The sequence below is a fragment of the Hyaena hyaena genome, unplaced genomic scaffold (assembly GCF_003009895.1).
Source record: "Hyaena hyaena isolate Hyena2069 unplaced genomic scaffold, ASM300989v1 scaffold_21, whole genome shotgun sequence".
Lineage (NCBI taxonomy): Eukaryota > Metazoa > Chordata > Mammalia > Carnivora > Hyaenidae > Hyaena > Hyaena hyaena.
The window spans coordinates 4,282,680-4,304,686 of record NW_024080653.1 but is presented as its reverse complement, the minus strand read 5'-3'; the positions used below and the strand labels follow the sequence as shown (position 1 = coordinate 4,304,686).

The window sequence follows — 22,007 nt, the reverse complement described above, 5'->3', positions numbered from 1 at the left end:
AGGGCGGCAAGTGCCAGCACTGGCCATCAGCTGCCTGGTCAGGTGACCCAAGGGAGCCCTGGACCCCTCCTGCCCTGAAGGTGTGGCTGTTCCGGACAGAGCAGGTTGCGCGCGCCCCCTGGTGGTCACATGGGTGAATTCGAGTCGGGGTGCTAAGCACCTGCTGTGTGTGTGAGGCACGCGGCTGGGGGCAGGTGAGCAGGGGTGGACAAGGTGAGGAGGCTGTCCCTGGGGGGCCCATCGCTTGAGAAGGAGGGGAGACCAGTTAAGTCACAGATGTGAAGAATAGGCCCTAGTAAATGTGGAAGGTCTCAGGTGGGAGAGAGCTCCCAGCAGCTGTCCCTCCCAGGAGCAGTGAGGGCTAACCCCCTTTGCCTTTGGTATTGCTGGGAAACTTAAGTGTCCCCGGGCCAGAGCAGGGAGGCACGGAGAGAGAACTCGTGTGAGTGCTGATGCTGAGCTGGGCAGGAAGATGAACACAGCCCCCTCGGCCTCCAGGCGAGAGAAAGGACTCCCAGTAACAGGGCACACCTGGGCAGGGGCTTGAGTGACCCGGGGGTCTGCACTTCCCAGAGGCCGGGGGCAGGGCAGCGTGAAGCTCGCCTCCCCTCCCTCTGGAGAGGAACCGGGTGGTCTCACCAGCCCCCCTGAAGACCCCCGTTCTCACTTGTCCTGCTATGGCGGCCCAGCCCGGGAGAGGTGAGCCGTCGCGGAGGTCCGTGGGGAGGGGGTGGGGGCGGGGGGAGTGCACTCACCTGCCCGGTCTACAATCTCATAGTCCAGGTCTGTGTCACCTGCCTTAGCCCCCGGGGAGGGTCCCCGGTCCACCTGCAGGCTTTCTGGGAAATTACTGGAAAGTGTGGAAAGATTGCTTACTCCCTGGCTCAGACCCAGAGACCCTGATACCTGCCCAGCCCTCAGCCGGCGTCCCAGTGAGCCGCCGGGGCCCGCGCCATCTGAACCCCATTGCCAGTCCCCTACCTGAAAGAACAGGGATCTTCCCAGAAGTCCTCTGTGGCCCGCTTGTACAGGGACTGCTGACTGGGCGGCACGGGGCTGCTGGAGCGGAAGCTGTCCACCAGCTCGCGGTTGGATGAGGCACTCAGGTCAGAGCAGAGCTGAGACTGGGCGGGGGGGGGGGTTGGCGGGACAGAGGTCGGCACAGGGCTCACCCGGGGACCCCGCTCGACACCTCCCCGCTGCTCTGCAGGGCCCCTATCGGGGCAGAGGAGGCGAGAAGGACATAGCACAGAGCAAGGTCACACTAACTGAGCACCTACTATGTGCCAGGCACCCTGCTGGCTGCTTTCTATATTTCATGTGGCTCAGTTCCGATAGATAAATCTACGTGGTGGGGTAGTATGGTCCCACTTTACATACAAAGCAGCTGAGGCCCAGAGAGGCCAAGTTCCTGGCTGCTGAGGGCCACGTGTGGAGCGAGGCACCAGAAGAGAGCAGGTGCACTGTGTGGGTCTGAATGCAGCGCCCCCCCACCGCAGTTTCACTTCACAAGGACTTCGTTACCACCTGCGGGGGGCCAGGTGCCCGTGTATCCCGGTCAGTGGGGACGCGCCTGGCCTGGCCCCAGGAGAGGACGTGGCGGCCGCCATACCTCAGTGGAGCTGGAGCAGCTGCAGTCACTGTCGTCCCGTGGACAGATGGCCAACATGCGCACCAGCCGCTGCTTCCCCTTCGGACAGGGCTCCCTGGCGCCAGCTTCCTGCTCAGGCTGCCAAAGACGGGCCACAGGTGGTCTGTGCAGGAAAGCTTCCTCTCGGATGCCCTCGGGGGTGGGGGTTCCAGCAAGTCACCTCCCTCCCAGGTCCCCCTCCTGCCTCCACCTCCCACCTCCTCCCTCCAGACACTGTTTCCTCATCACGTCCCCCCCTCCGAGCCTGGGGACCCGCCCCCCGCACCACAGGAGCTGACCACTGAAGAGACGGAAAGCAACCAGCTTAGTGATGCTATTTTAGGGATTATATGTTGTCCCTTACAGGTTATACAAATGACATATGCTTCATGAATAACCCCAGGGCTCTGTACAGAATACTGGGGGCAAACAGAAATGGTTAGAGGAGAAAATAAAATGCACCCATCCTCCACACTCAAGAACAAGACCATTAGCATTTTGCTGTCTGTCCCTATTTTTCTGTGTATATACATGCATAATGTATGTATGTATATTTGGAACGTGGTTGATGTGGGCAGGGTGAAGGAGGAAGGGGCTGGGGGCCTTGCCTCGGCCTCACCAAGGACCCGGGCGCCTCTGAAGAGGCTCACCCCCCAACCCCCGTGCCAGAGCTGGGGCTGTGGACACATTGTAGCAGGAGGTTTTTAGGACCATTTTAGCTCCTGAGGAAAGCAGTCCCTCAGCGTGGAGTCAGCTCCTGGACTTGGGACTTGCAAACTTAAGATGCATCAGCTACAAAAGCAAGTGGCTGCCCGCCCCGTTTCATATGCTTTCCTTCTTCATCGAACACCATACTTTAGAGGTTCCGGAACCTTCCGCCAGGCTACCCCTCTCGTGCCTCGCATAAAGAGTACCATCAAAGGAGGTGCAGACGCAGACTCAACTTGCCCAGATGTGTGTATCTTCAAGGATCCGCCAACACGGTTCACCCGGTTCATCCTCGAGAGCCGGTGTGCAGTGGACATGGCACAACCCGACGACCCAGCGAGGGGACCGTGATTGGCCTCCCAGCCCCCCCCCTGGCATCCCCGAGGGGTGGGACCGAGGCACTCACCCCTTGCTGGGTCCCAGCCTGCGGCTGGTGGAGCTGCTGGCGAAGCTCACAGACCTGGTCCGTCAGCTCAAACACTTTCCTGCGGAGGGCGTCCTTCTCCGTCAGGCTCTGAGAAATCTCCATCTGGGCAGCGTCTCGCGCCAAGTAGGCCTGGGAGCCAGAAGGGGAAGCAGGGGGGGATGGCACGCAGCGAAGGAGCGGGTCTGTGGGCGACAGCGGTGGGGGGGCCCGCCCTCCGGCACCTGGTCTCGCTCTTTCTGCAACTCCAGCAGTTGGCCCTGCAGGGAGGTCACCTTCTCCCTATAGATGGCGCAGTCGGCCTTGGTCTTCTGGAACTGCAGCAGGGTCTGCTCCTTCTCCTCCCAGAACTGGCGGGGGACAGACAGACAGCCCATGCAGGCCTGCGGCTCTGGGGACTGAGGGCCGCGCGGGGCCGGGGTGCCTCGGGGAGGTGGGGGGGGTCCAGGCGGTAAATGCTCATTTCTTAGGTGCCAAATTCCAAGGTGCGTCCCCCCACAAGGCTGCTATGCTGATTATATCTGAATTTAGTTGGCTCTGGATCTCGGGGTTCTGAGTTCGAGCCCCACGCTGGGGCGCAGATTACTTAAAAATAAACTCTTAAAAAAACACACACGGTCGTTGCACGTATGACTGTGTTTTGTGTATTCTATGTCCCCGAAGATGTAAGCACTTTCCCTGCATGTGGCCTCATTCTGTCTATGGTCTCGCTCCTTGCCTCCCGCCTTGCCTGCTGTGGCAACTAACTGGAAAGCACCCGCGGGTGTATCGCTCGTTTGTCTGGTTGCTTCCTGGCCTCCCACCAACCAGACGGGACCTCTAGCCTCGGGTCCGTATAGCTTCCGTGAAGGATGAGCGGACGGACCGGCGGGTTCGTGAAGCAGATTCGGATTCAAGCTCTGTGTGGTTTCAAGGGCCTGTGTCCCCCGTCCGTGCAACGCGACCTGCGACCCGGGACGCGGCCCGGCAGGGTCACCTGCTTCCGCTGCCTCTCGGCGGCCATGGCCCGCTCCCTCAGAGAGTGGATGCGCCCCACGAGCTCCTGCTTGCTCTCCAGGGCCTCGTCGAGGTTCTGTTCCAGGATGTCCTTCTCCGCCTGCGGAAAAGACAGGTCAGCCGGGGGGGCCCTGACCCCCCTGGGAAGCACCCCATCATCCTCCCCGAGAACGGGCAACAGGAAATCTCGAGGCCGGGCATGTGGGTGGACTTGGCCTTCTTCCTGCACATCTCACAGAAGGAAAGGCTGGGTCAGCAATCAAAACGGGAAATGAGCATTTCACTTCTACTTCTATGAGGTCGAATATGGAAAGTAAAGGAAACTGAAAGCCTCTGGGGTGGCAGCCCCCCCCACACTCCAGAAGCAGTGTCGGGCTGCTGTCCCCACATCCACCCACAGTCTCTGAGAGATGGAGTGTCCATCGGTTCACTCGTGCCCGCTCTGCGGGAAGGGGCTTCAGAACGGTGGCCCCGACCCGGGCTGTGTGACAGCACCAGTGTGGCGCCCGCAAGGGTCTACCCCTGCTCAGTAAATGGACATTTTATTGACTGAAAGGAATCGAAGAGGAGAGGCAAAGGGCTTGTGGAGTTCTGAGGCTTTGGTGTGACCAGCGTACGTGTGGGCCCGACAGCAGGCACTCTGCAGGCAGAGGGTCCCCCCACAACCTTGAACCCCGTCGTGTATAATCAGCGCAGAGCTCTCCACACCAGCGCAGCAGCAGCTGACCGGCCGCGGGGGCATCGCCATGCACGTCCGCCAGCTGTGCGACCCGCCCACGCTGGGGCCGGGGAGGCGCGGGGAGGGGACGCAGGGCATCGCTAGATAGCAGCCCACTCCTCGCCCCCCACCCCCAGCCGACGACCTGTCGGGAGCCCCGCGGCCCGTGGGAAAGTCCAGCCGGCTGCCAGGGACGGGGACCCACCAGGCTGAAGGTCAGCGAGCGGAGCTTCTCATTCTCCTCCTTCAGGCGGGTCAGCTCCTTGTCCCCAGGCCCCAGGCCGCCGGCCATCTGCAGGGACCGCTCTCGAAACTCTCGCTCGTGGGAAGAAGACATCTTCTCGCGCTCCAGCTCTTGCTTCATCAGGTACAGCTGCCGCGGGAGGCCGAGGGGGAGGACAGGGAGCGGCCGTGTCTCCACTGGCCAGGGGCCCAGGGCCGTCTGCCTCCCTCAACATGTCTCCTCAGCGATGCTGTCGCTCCTCTCAAAGGGGCCCCTCCCCCAAGATCTCAAAACCCGTCAAAGAGTTTACCTGGCGACTCGTTCCTCTGTCTGTGAGGAGAAAGGCTTTCTAGCTGTATTTTACAGACGAGGCATAGCAGCTAAGTGGCTGGGCTGGGGCCCCAGGGACCGAGCAAGGAGCTCCGGGAATCACTTCTCTGACCATCCTGCACAACTGAAACCCCCATGGCTGGTGGTAAGTGGCCAGTGACCGAGCGTCTTCCCGCTCGCCCCGGGGCTTCCCTGCCTTTCCAGATTCTGCTAAGTCCAGTGCATCAAGGGGACTGGGATGTGTGAAAACCAGTAAGTGCAGAGAAAGAGGAAAGTCAAGTCAGACGGAGCAGAGATGCCTGGTCTATGCAGATGCACTTGTAATCCACCTGCAAACACGTGCCCCGCCCAGCTGACTGCTCCTCCAGGGCTGCAGGTCTCTGGAAACTACATGCCTGGCCTTGGCCCTGACGGAGAGCGCCCCGAGGGAGGTTCAGGTCTGGAACGAAGAGCCTGTCCCCCGGGGAGAGGGGACTTTCCTCCAGAGGCAAGCCTGGGAGACCTGGATGTCAGGGTGGAGTCAGCACTCACTCTAGGGTCAAGGAGACAAGGAAGGACCTTTCCAGTTGGACTTTTTCCCTTCCTCGTCTACTTAAGCAATAACAAACTTCCTGCTATGGGCCACCTGGGTTAGATGTGTCATACGCTACATATTCAAGAAGCAAAATTAAATCGTAAAGATTGGAATGAGGGGGCACCTAAAACTGATAATAAACCTAAGCAAATGAAACTAATTATATTTCAAACACGGTAACCACAATTGGGGGGGGGTGTATAGAGACACCAGCAGCCGCAACAATTCCGGGACGCGAGCCTGAACCGCACACCCTCCGCCGTCCTCAGCAGCTTTGCTCCCCTCGCAGCGTGAGCACGGCTCTTCTGAACGTATTTTCCACGCGCCGCAGGACGGAGCAAGGGAGTGTTCGCGTGGGTGGGACTCTCACGGGGGGACGGGCACCCGAGTATGGAATGGGGGAGGCCAGGAAACGCGCTCTGGGGATCGCCTGGAATTTGAGGTGTGGGGGTGACCTCCTGGCTTCTAAAATACAAGTGTGTGTGTGGGTGTGCATGCACACACGCCTGTTTGTATGCGAGCTCGTATATTTACACGCACGCTTCCTCGTTCTACCTGCGGAAAGGGCCAAGGAGCAAAGGCACCCAGGAGCAATGAGCTCACCTAGAGCCCTGACCTTCGTCTCTGCAAGGGGCCAGGGCCCTTCGGGGAGATGGCTGAGCCCAGCGCTGGGGCCGGGTGGGGACCTGATGACCCCAGAACCTCCCGTGACGTCAGAAAGGGAGTCCATGCACATCCCCAAAAGCAAGGGAGTCAAGAGCAAAAATAAATGATTGGGACCTCATCAAGATTAAAAGCTTCTGCACAGCCAAGGAAACAACCCAGAAAACTAATAGGCAACCAACGGAATGGGAAAAGATAGTTGCAAATGACATATCGGATAAAGGGTTAATATCCAGAATCTATAAGGAACTCACCAAACTACACGCCCGAAAAGCAAACAACCCAGTGAAGACATGGGCAGAAGATATGAACAGACACGTCCCCAAAGAGGACATCCAGATGGCCGACAGACACATGAAACGATGCTCAGCGTCCCTCCTCATCAGGGAAATACAAATCAAAACCACACTGAGATACCACCTCACGCCGGTCAGAGTGGCTAAAATGAGCAAATCAGAGAACTCTAGATGCTGGCGAGGGTGTGGAGAAACGTGCACCCTCCTCCACTGTTGGTGGGAATGTAAACTGGTTCAGCCCCTCTGGAAAACAGTGTGGAGGTTCCTCAGGAAACTAACAATAGAACTCCCCTATGACCCAGCAATAGCACTGCTAGGAATTTACCCAAGGGATACAGAAATGCTGAGGCATAGGAGCACATGGACCCCAATGTTCATAGCAGCACTCTCCACAACAGCCAAAACATGGGAAGAGCCTAAGTGTCCATCAACGGACGAATGGATCAAGAAGATGTGGTTTATCTATACCATGGAATACTACATGGCAATGAGAAAGAATGAAATCTGGCCATGTGTAGCAACATGGATGGACCTTGAGGGTGTTATGCTGAGTGAAATAAGTCAGGCAGAGAAGGACAGATATCATATGTTTGCACGTATAGGAGGATTAGGAGGAACTTGACAGAGGAACAAAGGGGGAGAAGAAGGGGGGAAATGGTGGGGGAAAGGGAGAGAGGCAAACCATGAGAGACTCTTGAATGCTGAGAAAAAACTGAGGACTGATGGATGTGGGGGGGAGGGGGAGATGGGCATGGAGGAGGGCACTTGTGGGGATGAGCACTGGGTGTTATGTGGAAACCAATTTGACAATAAACTATTTGTAAAAATAAATAAATAAATAAATTTTAAAAATTTTATAGAAAAGAAAAAAAAAAAAAAAGAAAGGGAGTCCGTGCTCGGAACACGAGGGGGCATTCCACAGGACAGGGAGGAGACGGAGGGGCTCCCGCGGGCCAACCCGGGACAACGTGAGCAAGCCCACTCGCGACAGCGACGCGCCACAGACGGCTGGAGCAGGAATGCGCGGGCTGTGCGGACAACAGACGCACGTGCCGGGGAGGAAGCCCCCGCCTCGGCCTCAGGATGTTGAAGGCCAACTGGTTGACCAGAGAAGTGGCTGGAGATAGGCTCTGCGGCCACCAGACCAGAGGCGAGTTTGGGCGAGAATCCCCAGTAAGGCTCTCTAGGGGGAAATGTCGAGGAGGCCAGGGTGCTTGCTGGGTCCAGAGCACCCCCCGCCCCAGGCTGCTTCTCAGCTGCGCGAGGACAAAGGACAGCAACCACAGCGGACGGACGGAGCTACGGCACCGGGCCAGGGGGGCGCGATTGACGGCAGCATCGAGGGGCGCTGTGCGGGTCCCGCCAAAAAGCCGTAACGCCTGTCCAGTGACAAGGACACAGCACACAAACCCGAAAGGAGGAGCCGTCTATTTCAGAGCAGGGGGGCCGCGGGGCGCCTTGGGGGCTCAGTCCGTTAAGCATCCGACCTCAGCCCAGGTCATGATCTCACTGTTTGTGAGTTCGAGCCCCGCCTCCGGCTCTGTGCTGACAGCTCAGAGCCTGCTTGGGATTCTCTCTCCTTCACTCTGTTCTCCCCCCCATCTCAAAATAAATAAATAAACTTTAAAAAAGGAGTGAGGGCCTGTATTCTTAAAAAATACCCACACTACAATAGAAGCTGCGGAAATGTTCCGGAGGCAAGGAGGCAGCAGAGACAGGACCAGCATGGGGTCTCCTCCTGGACTGGAGGAAGATGCCACGAAGGATGATATTTCGGTGGTGACAAAACTGGACACAGACGGCAAGTTACATAAGCAGACCGTGTCGATGGAAGTGCACCAGGTTGATAACTGAGCTACCGTCACATCAGAGAAGATCCTATTTTTAGGAAACACACATTAAAATGTTTAGGGTGCAGGGCCCTGATGTGTGTAATGCAAGTGGTTCAGAAAAAAGAAGAGAGAGAGGGAGTGTGTGTGTGCGTGTGTGCGCGCACGCGTGTGGGCATGTGTGTGTGTGCGTGTGTGTGAGAGACAAGCATAGACACACAGAGAGGGGGACAGTGATAAAGGAGGGATGCACAGGTGTCCTGGATACTACAGATGACACGTAGAGAGCGAGAGGCTGGGGGCACCGGCCCCCTGAGCCCCCCTTGTAGCCGGAAACCTGTATGTAACCTCTGACTCTCCCCTGGACTTAACTACTATGTAACCTCTGACTCTCCCCGGGACTTAACTACTAGCAGCCTGCTGGTGACGGTACGCCTTCCCGACTGCCCAGCCCACTAACCCGTTCTGCGAGTTACGTGCATCCTTGACGCTATTCTTCCAGTAACCTCAGCTAGAGAACAGGTTACGAAGGAGAGGAAAGAACACGGTCCTGCAGTTACGGGGAAAATCCAGGAGCGGGTGGGTCCCTGCACTTCACACCACGTTGTTCAAGGGGTGGCGACAGTTGTATGTGTATATTTGTTTACAAATTTGAGATTATTTTCTCAATAAAGTTAAAATTTAAAAACTAAAACAAGCACACGGGAGCCACAGTTAAAGGCAAACAGCCAGCGCCGGAGTGACAAGGGCTGAGTGTCCTCAGTGTTGAAAGAGCTCTTACAAGTCAACCAGAAGATGGCGGCAGGGGCGCCCGGGGGCTCAGTGGTTAAGTGTCCGGCTTCGGCTCAGGTCATGATCTCACAGTTTGAGAGTTTGAGCCCCGCATCTGTGCTGACAGCATGGAACCCACTTCTGATCCTCTGTCCCTCTCTCTGCCCCTCCCCTGCTCATGCATACTCTCTCTCAAAAATAAATAGACACTTTTTAAAAACTAAAAAAAAGGTTAAAAAATAAGGAAAAAGAGGGGCGCCCGGGCGGCTCAGTGGTTAAATGTCCAACTTCGGCTCAGATGACCTCACAGCTTGTGAGTTCAAGCCCAGCATTGGGTTCTGTGCTGACAGCTCTGAGCCTGGAGCCTGTTTCAGATTCTCTCTCTCTCTCTCTCTCTCTCTCTCTCTCTCACTCAATCTCAAAAATAAACATTTAAAAAATTAAAAATAAATAAAAATTAAATTAAATTAAAAAGAAGAAGATCATGGCCCGAAGCGGAGAAATGATCAAAGGTGCGGCCGAGTCCAGGGGCCTCGTTAACGGCACGCCGCTCCCCGCAGGGATGCAGGCCCCGCTGAGAGACCCAGGAGGGGGGCGCGGAGGTCCCCAGGCTCCCGGTTGCTGACTTCACCGGAGGAGGGTGGCTCCTAGGTGAGTCCACCCCTGCGGTGGCCCTGGCAGGGGTGGGGGGGGCAGGGGCGGGGGCGGGGCACCGGTACCTCCTCCTGCAGGCTGCGGCAGCGCGTGGCCGCCAGCTCCTTTTCCTGCAGCGCGTTGCTGTAGTGCAGCGACAGGCTGAGCATCTCGTCCTTGAGCTTCAGCACCTGGTGGAAGTGGGCGCTGACCTCGCGCTTCATGCGGTCATGGTTGGCCTCCAGCTGGCCCAGGCTCTGCGCGCGGGCCTCCGCCCGGCCCAGGCGCGCCTCCAGCTGCCCGCAGCGCTGCTGCAGGGCTTCCTTCTGCCCCTTCTCCTGGCTCAGCTCCTCCTGCAGGCTGCTGATGGCCCCGGCCAGGCACTCGGTCAGCTTGGACGTCTCCATTAGCCCTGCGGACGACGGCCAGATGGGCCACCTCGCCCCCCACCCCCGTCCACCCAGGGGCCTTGGCTTCCGACGCCCGGACTCTCTGCCTGGAGCCCCACCCTGATCCGTCCGTCTCCTTAAAAACTTGCGGGCTCGGGGCGCCTGGGTGGCTTAGTCGGTTAAGCGTCCGACTTTTGCTCAGGTCATGATCTCGCGGTTTGTGGGTTCGAGCCCCGCGTCGGGCTCTGTGCTGGCTGCCAGCTCGGCAGTCTGTGACTCCCTCTGTCTCTGACCCTCCCCTGCTCACGCTGTCTCTCTCTCTGTCTCCTAGAAATAAATAAAACATTAAAAAAAAAACAAAACTTGCGGGCTCAACTGGACTCAATATTTGGTTGAATAAGTAGCACGACTTGCGACTTTGGTACCGGGTTTTCGTCTTCTCGGCGTCCCTGTGGGCCCGCTGTCCAGACCTGACCCCCTCGCCAGCTAAGGTGTGCTCGATGCTAACTCACTCTAATGTCCCCCTAAGAAAATCATAACAGGGACCATGAGTCCGTACAGTGCCTGGCGGAGTCTAACATAAACGCGGGCTGGATGCCAAACAGGCAGAAACATGTTCTTAGGGGTTTGGAGTGATGTTAGTCCTGCCCGTTGTACAATACAATGTTTCCAAATCTCCAGGCTCCCCTCCTGCTGGGCTCCCGCCGGGCCGGGGCCTCTCTTCCCTAACCCTAACCCTAACCCTAACCCCCCCAGCCTCCCAGCCGAGCCGCTCCAGGACCCAGCCGCCTCCCCTGCCCGCCAAGAAGCACAGCGCCAGCTCAGGCCTCTCATCTCAGGAGCACTTAGGGAAGGATGTGCTTCTCCTCCACCTGCACCTCTCAGATGCAGAGCCTGTGCCCCGTGAGGCGTCCGCCCTCGGCACCCGGTAATCAGGGACAGATTTCTTTTAGGACCAAAGGCCGCCGGCTCCGGCTCCTGCACTGTGGCTGGCGGGGGCCTCCTCACGCCCTGTGCTGGGGCACTGAGACAGGAGCCTCTGTGTGGGGGGCGGCGAGGGGAGGTCAGGAGCCTGCAGGCACCGGGATCCAGAGGCGCCCAGCCCCCCAGAGAGCCAGCTCTCACCACTGAAGTTGCTGAAGTCCCCTTTGGGCTGCAGCCCTGTGAGCAGCGTGTACACGTCCGGATTGTGGAACCTGAGGCTCTCCAGGAAGGCAATGGCTCCATTCTTCCCTCGCATCTTCAGCAAATCCAGCAGGTGCCCTAGGGTGCAAACAGTGTCAGCTAATGGGGCTCGCGGGGGGCTTCCTCCGGGGATGCATGGGGAGGACCCATGCACATCTGGGCATCAGGGGGTGAGAGCGGAGCCCCAGGATCCCGGGGGGGGGGCCTCACTGCTCTTGTGGGTCCCTTCAATTCACACGATGGCAGCCAGTCCGCAGAAGGGCCAGGCTGACACGCACTGAGTAACACGACAAGCCAAGTGCTGAGGGTTGGCCGTAAAGGATGAGGGAAGATGACCTTGGCTCTCAAGCCCTCCCGGTGTGTTGGTGAACACGTGCAGACCCTGTGTGTGAACCCCATGGAACAAAGGACACAAAAGGCAGCACCCCAGGGCCCCGGGTCCCAGAGAGCCCACTGCGACCCCAACGCTCTCAAGCCTGACTCACTGGCTTGGGTTCCTTTCTCCTGTATCTAGGGTTCATAAGCAACAGGCAGAAATAAGATCATATTAGTAGCTACTCCTTACTGCCTGCTTCCCATGGCCTCAGCCTTGAGATGAGTCTCATTCAATCCCCCAACGACCTGATTAGCAGAGGCTAGTCACTTCCCTGTTTTGGGTGAATAAACACAGCTAGTCAGACTGTCAGAATCGGCTCCAAAGACATCTGGAGCGAGTCGAATTGTGTCCCCCCCACCAAAGGTACATTTACCTGGAAACTGTCAGTGGCACTTTATTTGGAAAAAAGGGTCTTTGCAGATGTAAGTACAGTAAGGACCTTGAAATGAGGTCATCCGGGATTATCCAGGGGGCCCTAAATCCAGTGACAAGGGTCCTCATAAGAGACAGAGGAGGGGGGAAGGGGCGCCCCGGGGGCTCAGTCAGTTAAGCGTCCAACTGCGGCTCAGGTCATGATCTCGTGGTTCGTGGGTTCGAGCCCCACGTCGGGCTCTGTGCTGACCGCTCAGAGCCTGGAGCTGCTTTGGATTCTGTGTCTCCCTCTCTCTCTGCCCCTCCCCTGCTCATGCTCTGTCTCCCTCTCTCTCTACCCCTCCCCTGCTCATGCTGTCTCTCTCTCTCTCAGAAATAAAATAAAACATTAAGAAAAAAGAGAGAGAGACAGGAGGGGGAAGACGCAGGGAAGTCTGCGTGATGACAGAGGCAGACGCTGGAGGGATGTGGCCACAAGCCGGGGAATGCCCGGGGCCACCAGGAAGAGGCGAGGAAGGAGGTGCCCCTGAGCCTTCGAGGGCGGGAGGCCCTGCCCACACCCGGATCCCAAACTGCGAGCGAACACATTTCTGCAGGCATAAGCCGCTCAGTTCGTTACGGCAGCTCCGGGAGAGCCCCCAGTGTCCCCGCGTCTGGAACTCTGGTCTTTAAAGTCCTGCACCCCTGCCCAGGCTCCGGCCGGCGTGGAGCTGGTGCGGCAGGAAGGGCCGGGGGGGGTCCTCACCGACTCTCATGACGGTGTTGGTGAACCTGGGGCTGTGGAGCACCTCCTCCTCGTCCAGCTGGCCCAGCACCTTGGCCTGGCGCAGGTAGGGCGTGAGGCGGCTGGGGCAGATGCGGCTCACGATCTTGTGCCGGTGGCTCTCCATCATGTCCCACAGCGCCTCCTCGTCCAGGCCCGTGAGCGTCGAGTCTGTGCGGTGCAGGGTCGCCATGACCGCGCGCTCGGGAACGCTGGAGGGAGAGGGGGCGTGGAGGGCTGGGGCCAGGCCCTTCCGGTCAAACCTCCTCCCCCCGGGTTGTGCGCAGGGAGGGAAATGACCTGTCGGGGGGGGGTGACACTCGCCTTGGCCCTGGCGTCCCAAGACCAATGGGGGTTATCCGTCCTCGTCCTCAGTTGCAAACCAGTCCCTCTGCTCGGAGCAGAGAGGACGCTGAACTTGGGGGGCCGCCTGGGGGGCTCAGTCAGTTAAGCGTCCGACTTCAGCTCAGGTCATGATCTCGCGGTTCGTGGGTTCGAGCCCCGCGTTGGGCTCTGTGCTGACAGCTCAGAGCCTGGAGCTGCTTCGAATTCTGTGACTCCCTCTCTCTCTCTGACCCTCCCCTGCTCACGCTGTCTCTCTCTCTCTCTCTCTCTCAGAAATAAATACAACATTAAAAAATTAAAGAAAAAAAAAAGGACACTGAACTTGGCTTTGAAACACAGGAAACTGCCCTTGGTGTGGGGAGCTGGTTTCCAAGATTGATCTAGAACATGCGTTCTCGAGAAGGGTGACACAGAGCCCCCAAGGGGCCGACAATTGGTTCCTGGGCAACAATTCTTACTCCCCTTCGTGCAAAGCACAGCTGTGCATAAACAGACACTCAGGGTCCTCAGGATCCTGACATCTTGTGGGAGGGAACGCGGCGGGGGGATGTCTAGCAAGTGTCCGCAGGGGTGAGGGTGACAGAGGGTGACACCGCCCTGGGGGAAGTGTGAGGGTTTGGGCGGCCCATCCTGCAAGGCAGGGAGCAGAGGGGGTCCCAAGGTCCACGGCGAGGGCGTCGGGGCCATCAGGTGGGAGCAGGCCGGGACAAGGTGCCCACAGGAGGTGCACCAACTCCCCTCGGCGAGGCAGACGCCTGTGACTTTTCAGCGGCCCCAGGACACTTGCACTGAGACACTCAGGAAGTGTGCTAGGGAATGACACTTTGTGAAGTGTATTACAAAACAATTTACAACCAAAACCAAGTAGTAAAGGCCACGACCTCTTGGCTGGCAGGATGGGCGGATTAAAGATGGGCAGGTCCCTGAAGGCGCTGAGCTGCCGCTGGTCTGGGCAGACTCTCCGACTGGGGTCCCAAGCTCCTGGCCTGTCTAGGTGAAGATCACGAAACAGCTCACTTTGAAAGTACTGGAAAAGCCACCAGGGCAGGGGGTGTTGAGGCTGACTGATCTAAATTCCAGGACCTTCCGTTGGGAGGACCTTGGAGGGCGCCACCCAGCCTCCCATCCAGGGACACGGAACACGCCCTGGGTGATGCCAGCTTCGCCACGAGACGCCTCCGTAGCTGGGTCCCTGCCTGAGTCTCTTCCCTCCTGGCCCGGGCACAAGGTCATTACACCGTGAATCCACCTAAATCGTGCTAAAATGTTTCCAAACCCTGGGCTGGTTCAAGCAGATTTTAAAACATCTTTTTTACATGTATTTATTTTTGAGAGACAGAGTGCAAGCAGGGGAGGGGCAGAGAGAGAAGGAGACACAGAATCTGAAGCAGCTCCAGGCTCTGAGCTGTCAGCACAGAGCCCGACACGGGGCTCGAACCCACAAACCGTGAGATCATGACCTGAGCCAAAGTCGGACGCTCAACCGACTGAGCCCCCAGGCGCCCCTGGTTCAAGCATATTTAAAAAGTCCTGCAAATACACAACATATCCGTGTACCCATCATGCAGATTGGACGTTTTGCACTCATCAAGCAAATGCATTTTTGGAGACGACAGCTCAGCCCCGCGGCTGCGGCCCGACCCCCTTCTCTCCCAGAGGCAGCTGCTGGGCCACGTCTTGCACGTGTGTGCCTACAAATATGCACCTGCTTTTGCACGATTCTTGGTGCACAGAGTGAGTGTGGATAAAGAGTATCTTTACTGCGGACTCTCACGTGACATAAGCAGGGTCTCGCTGGGCACGAGGCTGAGGTACACGCCCCCTTTTCTTTTTTTTTTTTAATTTTTTATTTATTTCTAGGAGAGAGAGAGAGACAGCGTGAGCAGGGGAGGGTCAGAGAGAGAGGGAGTCACAGACTCTGAAACAGGCTCCAGGCTCTGAGCTGTCAGTCAGCACAGAGCCCGACGCGGGGCTCGAACCCACAAACTGCGAGATCATGACCTGAGCCAAAGTCGGACGCTTAACTGACTGTGCCCCCCAGGTGCCCCACACGCCCACTTTTCTAACTGGTGCCGGATTCCGTGCTGGGAGCAAACCACAGCTGAGCTACGGACGCCCCTGTGGGCGAGCGCTAGGTCGCTCCCGCGTGTCCGCTGCACTCAGTGCCGTGGTGACGTCCTTGCACACAGGTGCCTCTCAGACCCCTGAATCCCTGTGATCTGGTCCTTTACAAAACTAAGAAGAGTGGTGGGAAGACCCGTGTCCGTGCCCGGCCCCTCACGATCCCTACGAGGACCCCAGGCTGCCTGTGCTCACCGAGGACGCTTCAGCTCGTTTTCCCAGCAGCTCCTCACGGTGGGCTGGGTGGGATTGGTGTCCCCTCCGTGGCCAGGGGTACTGGCGGCTCCTTTCTCTGCGGGCTGCAGGGCAGGACGGGGCTGGGCGCCCACGCCCACGGGGCCTGCCTGCTCTCGCTCCAAAACTCAAAGTTCAGGCACCAAAGTCTACGGCAAAGGAGGAAAACAAAAGGCAGATTCTGATCCAGGAAATAATTTGACAGACCTTTGACCTCTGTGGTTTGCTCAGGGACCACAGGGCTTGGAAGCGGGTTCCTCGAAGGAAATGGATCGTGAGCCCCAGAACAGCAAGGGCCCTGACAGATGCCGTGGTTACCCACAGTGCCCGGGCCCCCCGGGACTGCGGTGATGGTGGCTCCTGCCTATGAATGTGCGAACAGCCATAAGCTGCACGCCTTAATGGGTGAATTGTCCAGTATATGAATTATATTTGAATAGCGTCTTTTTTTTTAATAAAAAGACCTCAGAGCTGCCAGTAACCACGCCCGCTTCCCTCTGGGCCCCACTTCCTGCCAGGCTGCAGGGGAGGGCGGGTGGTGAGGAGGTCCCCTCGGGAGCGGCCTGCCCCTGCCTCCCTGAGGCCACCTGCCGCGCTCGGCATGTGGGATCGCAGCCCTCTGGCCTTCCTTCTTCCTTCTGGCCCAGGCTGGGCCCACAGACGCCCTGATGCCCGGGCCCTCAGCCGGCTCTGTCCTCTGCCCTCCACACTCCCTGACGGCCTCTCTCTTCTGTCCCCTACGCTTGCTCGGTCCAGCATCCGGGTCCCCTCAGCTGCCCTGCGCCCCCACGAGCCCCTCTTCGATGATATCAGTGAACCCCACAAGCACGGCTGCCCCCCACCACATCCAACTCAGACTCTGGGTCAGATTCAACATACGTGATCGGCGTGAGGCAGGCCCACCGACCTCTCTGCCCCAGCCCCTCACAATGTGGCCAGAATTCTATATATTTACGTGGAGCAGCCCCCAAGTGAGGAAAGTGTTCTGCCAAAAACTTTGAAAACTGGCCTCTGAGAACAGGGTTAGTCTGCAGAGGTGGAAGAAAGCACCCCAAGCTGCCCCCGACTTCCGCTAGAGGAAGCTCCACAGAGGTGGGGGCCTTCCTGGGGGTGCGTGCGCCCTGCACAGGGTGGAGGAAGGAACCCTGGACCCCAGGCAGCACCCCTGGCCCCGCGGTGAGCACTGGGACCATGTGATTTCAGACCCGCCCCCCGCTTCACAGGGCTCCCACGCAGGGTCTGCCAGCACTTGACTGCTGAGAGTCCTGCCCCCATCGGAGGGGACACAGAGGGTCGGGGAGCTGAACACAGGGGTCCCTCCAGGGCTCCCCACACCCCGACATTGCCGCAGTCTCCTGGGACCCTGGGCCTCCCTGGGGTTGGGTAAGCGGGTGTAGCCGGGTGGTAGCCGTTCTGGACCATCCTCTGTGCAGCGAGGCAGCTGATGCTGAAACCCCGAATGGCAATAAAACGTGTAGGAGCATCTTTGCAGTTCGGTTCTGATTTATTTTATTTTTAAGTTTATTTATGTATTTGGAGAAAGAGCAGAGGCAGAGAGAGAGAATGCACGCTGAGCTTGGATCAACGTGGGCCTCGATCCCACGAACTGTGAGGTCATGACCTGAGCCAAAGTCGGAAGCTCAACTGACCGAGCCCCCCAGGAGCCCCTCTCAGGATATTTTATAGTTTTTTTTATTTTTTTATTTTTGAGACAGAGAGACAGAGCATGAGAGGGGGAGGGGCAGATAGAGAGAGAGGGAGACACCGAATCCAAAGCGGGCTCCAGGCTCTGAGCTGTCAGCACAGAATCTGACACAGGGCTTGAACCCACAAACCATGAGATCATGACCTGAGCCGAAGTCGGACGCTTAACCGACTGAGCCACCCAGGTGCCCCAGGATATTTTAAACTCTGTAAAAGTCTCCTCTCACCCTGTAGCCGCTCCAGGGAGAAGCCAAGCTCATATGAACCCCGAGCATCTGAGATGTGGGTCCTCCTGTCGGACCCCCGCATCTCCTTGTAGCTCAGGCTCACACTTCCCTCGCCTGTAACGGAGGGGAGGAGAAAGCACATCGGCACTCGAGCTCACGCAAGCGCTCACACCCACACATGCTCACACACATATATGTTCTCACATGCACATGTGCTCACACAGCGCTCATATGTACACACGTGTGCATATGCATACCCCGCTCACACGCATACATGCGCTCACCCATGCACACACGTGCTCAGTGCAGTGCTCACGCCCACACATGATCACACGTGCTCACATGCACCACACCACACGTGCTCACACCCACCCATGCTCATACACATGATCACATGTACCTGGGCTCATACGCACGTGTGTGCGCACACACAATCACAGGCATATGTGCACACACATGCTCATGTACACTCACATGCACACACAGGTTCATATGCACATGGGCTCACACGCACAGACGTGCTAGAACATGTGCTCACACACCGTGCTCACATGTGCACACGTGCTCACACACGTGCTCACGTGCACACATGCACGTACAGGACTCCAGGACTCCTCGCATAGGAGGATGTGAGCCGGCGAGAGCTTAGAAAATCCAGTGACTTGCACACACGGCAGGTGGGGCAGGTGGTCACCCAGCGAAGAAAGAGGTACCTTCTTGCACCCCTCAGCTAAGAGCCCATCCAACGCCCCCATCTGCACGTCTGGCTGTGTCCTCACCACCAGTACCACCCGCTGCACTTAGAAACCTTCCTTCCCCCTTCTTTCACCTGGGGCAACAGTGCAGAGATCAGAGTACGTATCAGAGCGTTTCTTCTGTCCGTCGCGGCCCCGAGCCGCCAGAGGATGTTCAAGTAATGTAATCAAGCAAGATGGGGCGCGCTGTTCCCGCCTCTCGTCCACAAAGCCGGCCTCTCCACCCCTAATGAGGCAGAGGTCCTGACCCCCCCCAGCCCCCTCCTCACCCCCACCGAGGACCCAGTCCCAGCTTCCCGCCCCCGGGGATGCTGACCTGCTCCTGCTGCGACAGACTCCGTGCCCTCGCCTTCCTTGTCCGTGAGAAGTGGGGAAGGAAAGGCTGGCCCAGCGACTGGGCTGAACAGCCAACCAGCAGGTCCGACAGGTCTTTCCGTCTGTCCGGGCCCTGCCCACAGAGCCCGTGCCTTACCCTGGGTCTCCACGGACCAGCGAGGCTCCAGTACGTTCTCACAGCAGGGAGGACGCTTGCTTTTGTAAGAACCCCAGAATCCACAGGAGGTGGTGATTGACAGGGTGCCGGAGAATCTTGGGGTCTTGGGGTGCTGGGAATCTTCTCTCTGCACCGTCAGCCCAGTTCATCAGAAATCCCTCAGGAACAGTGAGATCAGGATAAATCCTGGATTTTTCTTTGGTTCTCACGACCAATAGTGGAGAGTATCTTAGTCATTCCAGTGCAGCCTCCTAAAATCAGCATTTGGTAACTACTAGTTAGGGCTAGACAAGAGTCTTGGCTCACTTCTCACTGCTTGAACCACCGTGCACCGAGCTCTGTGAGGACCTCCCCGCCGCCTGCTGCCACACACACCCCCTCCCCCAGCCAATTCTTAACACGGCTGTTCAAGGATGAGCCAGGACAGGTCATTTCCTTCTGTCCTCACGTCTTCACCGTGACCGACAGCGCCCTGCGTATCTCGTACTTGCTGATCTCCTATCCATTTACCTGCTCCACACGGGGGCCTGCTCAAAAGCCTTTGAAAGCCCCAGGCACACTTCAGCCCCAGGACCCTTGCACGTGTGGTTACTTCTGCCTGAGATGCTCTTTCTTCACTCCCTTCAGGACTGCCCTCAAGAGCCATCTTCCCAGAGAGGCCCTTCCAGTCCGTTCTATTTAAAGTCACAGACTCCCCACTCTGGTTACCCCTTCCCTTTTCCCTGCTTCTTTCTTCTCTGTTGGACTCCCTGCTTCTGAGTATAGGAGACATTCTGGTTCCTTGCCTGCCTCCCCAGCACGAGCCTGTAGCCTCCAGAGGACGGAAATCCTTGTTTCTCCTGTCCCCTGTGCTGTCTCCACACCCAGGACACCGGTGCCCCAGACACATGGGTCGGGCGAATGAGTAAACAGTGGCTGGGTGCCTGGTTCCCACAGAGGCAGAGACGAGTGAGGAAAGAAGAGAAATTCATGGCTCTACAGGCTGAGCACAAAGGACCTTAAAGATCGTCAGCCCCGCAGACAAGGGTCAGTTCCCAAGGTCACACGGCTACTTCATGCAGCACAGCCCCAGAACCCAGCCCTCCCGGTGAGGAGGAGGTGGCTGTGGCCGTCTGGGAAGAGGGGGCAGGGGCACAGACCCGAGGTCACACTTGGACACAAGCTCTCACCCAAGCTCCTGGCCTTGCTGCTCGTCGGCTGTCCTCTCGGGAAGGAGAGAGAAGGCTTAACTCCCAAGCCCTGGCTGCCCACCCGGTCCAGCGGGTTAATAGTGGCCCTGCAGCACGGGGCGAAAGCACTTCCCACCATGCCCGGTGCATGGAAAGTTCTAGATGGTTATAAAAACCTCAAAGAAATGCCAGCATTCTAAGTCAAAGAGGAGGCCAGCAAAGGTGCTGGATCCTCAGTAAGCCTCTGCCTGTCTGTAACTCCTTTCTGCAGAGAACAGGTATACCAAGGGGCGCCTGGGGGCTCAGTCAATTGGGCGTCCGACTTCGGCTCAGGTCACGATCTCACAGTTCACGAGTCTGAGTCCCGCGTGGGGCTCTGTGCTGACAGCTCGGAGCCTGGAGCTGCTTCAGAGTCTGTGTCTCCTTCTCTCTGCCCCTCCCCCTCTTGCACTATGTCTCTCTCTCAAAAATAAATAGAAACATATTTAAAATATTTTTTAAAAAGAACAGAAATACCCAGAGAGTTGTAGGAACAGATTTGAGGAAGCCCCCAGTTGCCCAAGGGCCATGAGCTCAGAAGGAGGCGAAAAACCGTTTCTTAGTCACCATGGCTACGTCGGTGGACCCTGACTGACCATCCCCCCACACTTCCAAGGTCAAGAAAGCAGCATTTCTGTTAACTGTATTTTTGGTTTGGTTGAAAGAGTGTCTTCTGGAGGAACCCCCAGGAGTGGGGTGAGGGACCCGGTGGGCGTGGGGACAGCGCCACCTGGTGACCGCATCCCAGAGAGGTGATCAATAAAGGATCCTGCAGCGACCCATAGTTGCGGCGCGCTGCGCGGGGCCAGCCACCAGCCACCAGCACCTGCGGAGGTGCTTTTGTCTGTAAAACGTACGGAGTTTGAGTGGGGGCTTCTGGGCTTGCTTTGCAATCATGGCCTTGGCAGCGGGTAGGGGTGCACGTGCTAGGTACGTTAGGGTCCTGTACAGAGAAAACGAGACCCGATGCAGCGGAGGCCAGAGGACAGTTCAGGTTCGGGGGCCCCCAGCCCACTGGTCTCAGGGGCAGCTTCCAAAGAGGGGGTGACGTACCTAAATGGGGGCTCTGCTTCTTCGCTCTCCCCACTAATGCTGGGGAGGGTTCCGGAGCTTCTGGGCAGGTTCTTGACCGCTGAGCTGGAGGCAGAGCGAGCATCCGGGGCGGGGCTGGGTGCGGCTCTGAGGCTGGGCTCTCAGCCCGAGCTGGCGGTGTGGACCCCACACCCACCTGTGCGGAGCGTGGGCTGAGGGGGCAGGAAGCAGCTATTTCCACAGGAGCAGGTAAAACCGGTCATTCTCTTACTTTTCACATGTGTTTCCACCTGCCTGACAATCCCCCTCGGAGGTCTGGGCATCTCAAATCCAACCCAGCCAGACCAGGTCCATGAGATTTTCTTTATTTTTGAGAGAGAGAGAGAGAGAGAGAGAGAGAGAGAGGGAGGGAGAGGAAGAGAGAGAGAGAGAGGGAGGGGGAGGGTCAGAGAGAGAGAGGGAGACACCGAATCCCAAGCAGGCTCCAGGCTCTGAGCTGTCAGCACAGAGCCCGACGCGGGGCTCGAACCCACAAACTGTGAGATCATGACCTGAGTCGACATCAGATGCTTAACCGATTGAGCCCCCCAGGTGCCCTCAAACCAAGTCCATCTAAAAAATTTTTTTGTTAATTGAGGTGAAATTCACACAACCTAAAATTAACCATTTAAACAATATTTGTAACATTGATTGATTGAGAGAGCAAGAGAGCACGTACGAGAGAGAGAGAGAGAGAGAGAGAGAGCGCACAAGTGGGGAGGGGCAGAGAGAGGGAGACAGGGGATCTGAAGCAGGCTCAATCCTATGAGCACAGAGCCCGATGTGGGGCTTGAACCCAGGAGCTGTGAGATCATGACCTGAGCCAAAATCAAGAGTCAGCTGCTTAACCAACTGAGCCACCCAGGCACCCCTAAAATTAACCATTTTAAAGTGAACTGTTCAGTGGCTTTTAATGTTTTTGTTTTGTTTAGAGAAAGAGAGAGAGGAGCATGAGCAGTGGAGGGAGAG

At 57.6% G+C, this 22,007-nt stretch overlaps 1 protein-coding gene across 2 annotated transcripts in view; it reads right to left on the bottom strand.

Moving 5' to 3' along the window:
* CARD14 (caspase recruitment domain family member 14) overlaps positions 1–18,742 on the bottom strand; it is a 30,033-nt gene extending 11,291 nt beyond the window's left edge. For both annotated transcript variants that reach the window (XM_039226322.1, XM_039226323.1), the window contains exons 1-12: positions 18,583–18,742; positions 15,542–15,729; positions 12,863–13,092; positions 11,310–11,447; positions 9,882–10,207; positions 4,682–4,849; positions 3,739–3,858; positions 2,987–3,112; positions 2,745–2,894; positions 1,613–1,729; positions 982–1,124; positions 756–850 (exon numbers count right to left, since the gene is read on the bottom strand). In XM_039226322.1, the coding sequence (XP_039082253.1) occupies positions 756–850; positions 982–1,124; positions 1,613–1,729; positions 2,745–2,894; positions 2,987–3,112; positions 3,739–3,858; positions 4,682–4,849; positions 9,882–10,207; positions 11,310–11,447; positions 12,863–13,073 (1,594 nt within the window). In that variant the 5' untranslated portion in view covers positions 13,074–13,092; positions 15,542–15,729; positions 18,583–18,742. The remainder of the gene's footprint in view (positions 1–755; positions 851–981; positions 1,125–1,612; positions 1,730–2,744; positions 2,895–2,986; positions 3,113–3,738; positions 3,859–4,681; positions 4,850–9,881; positions 10,208–11,309; positions 11,448–12,862; positions 13,093–15,541; positions 15,730–18,582) is intronic.
* Between the last annotated feature and the right edge of the window lie 3,265 nt (positions 18,743–22,007).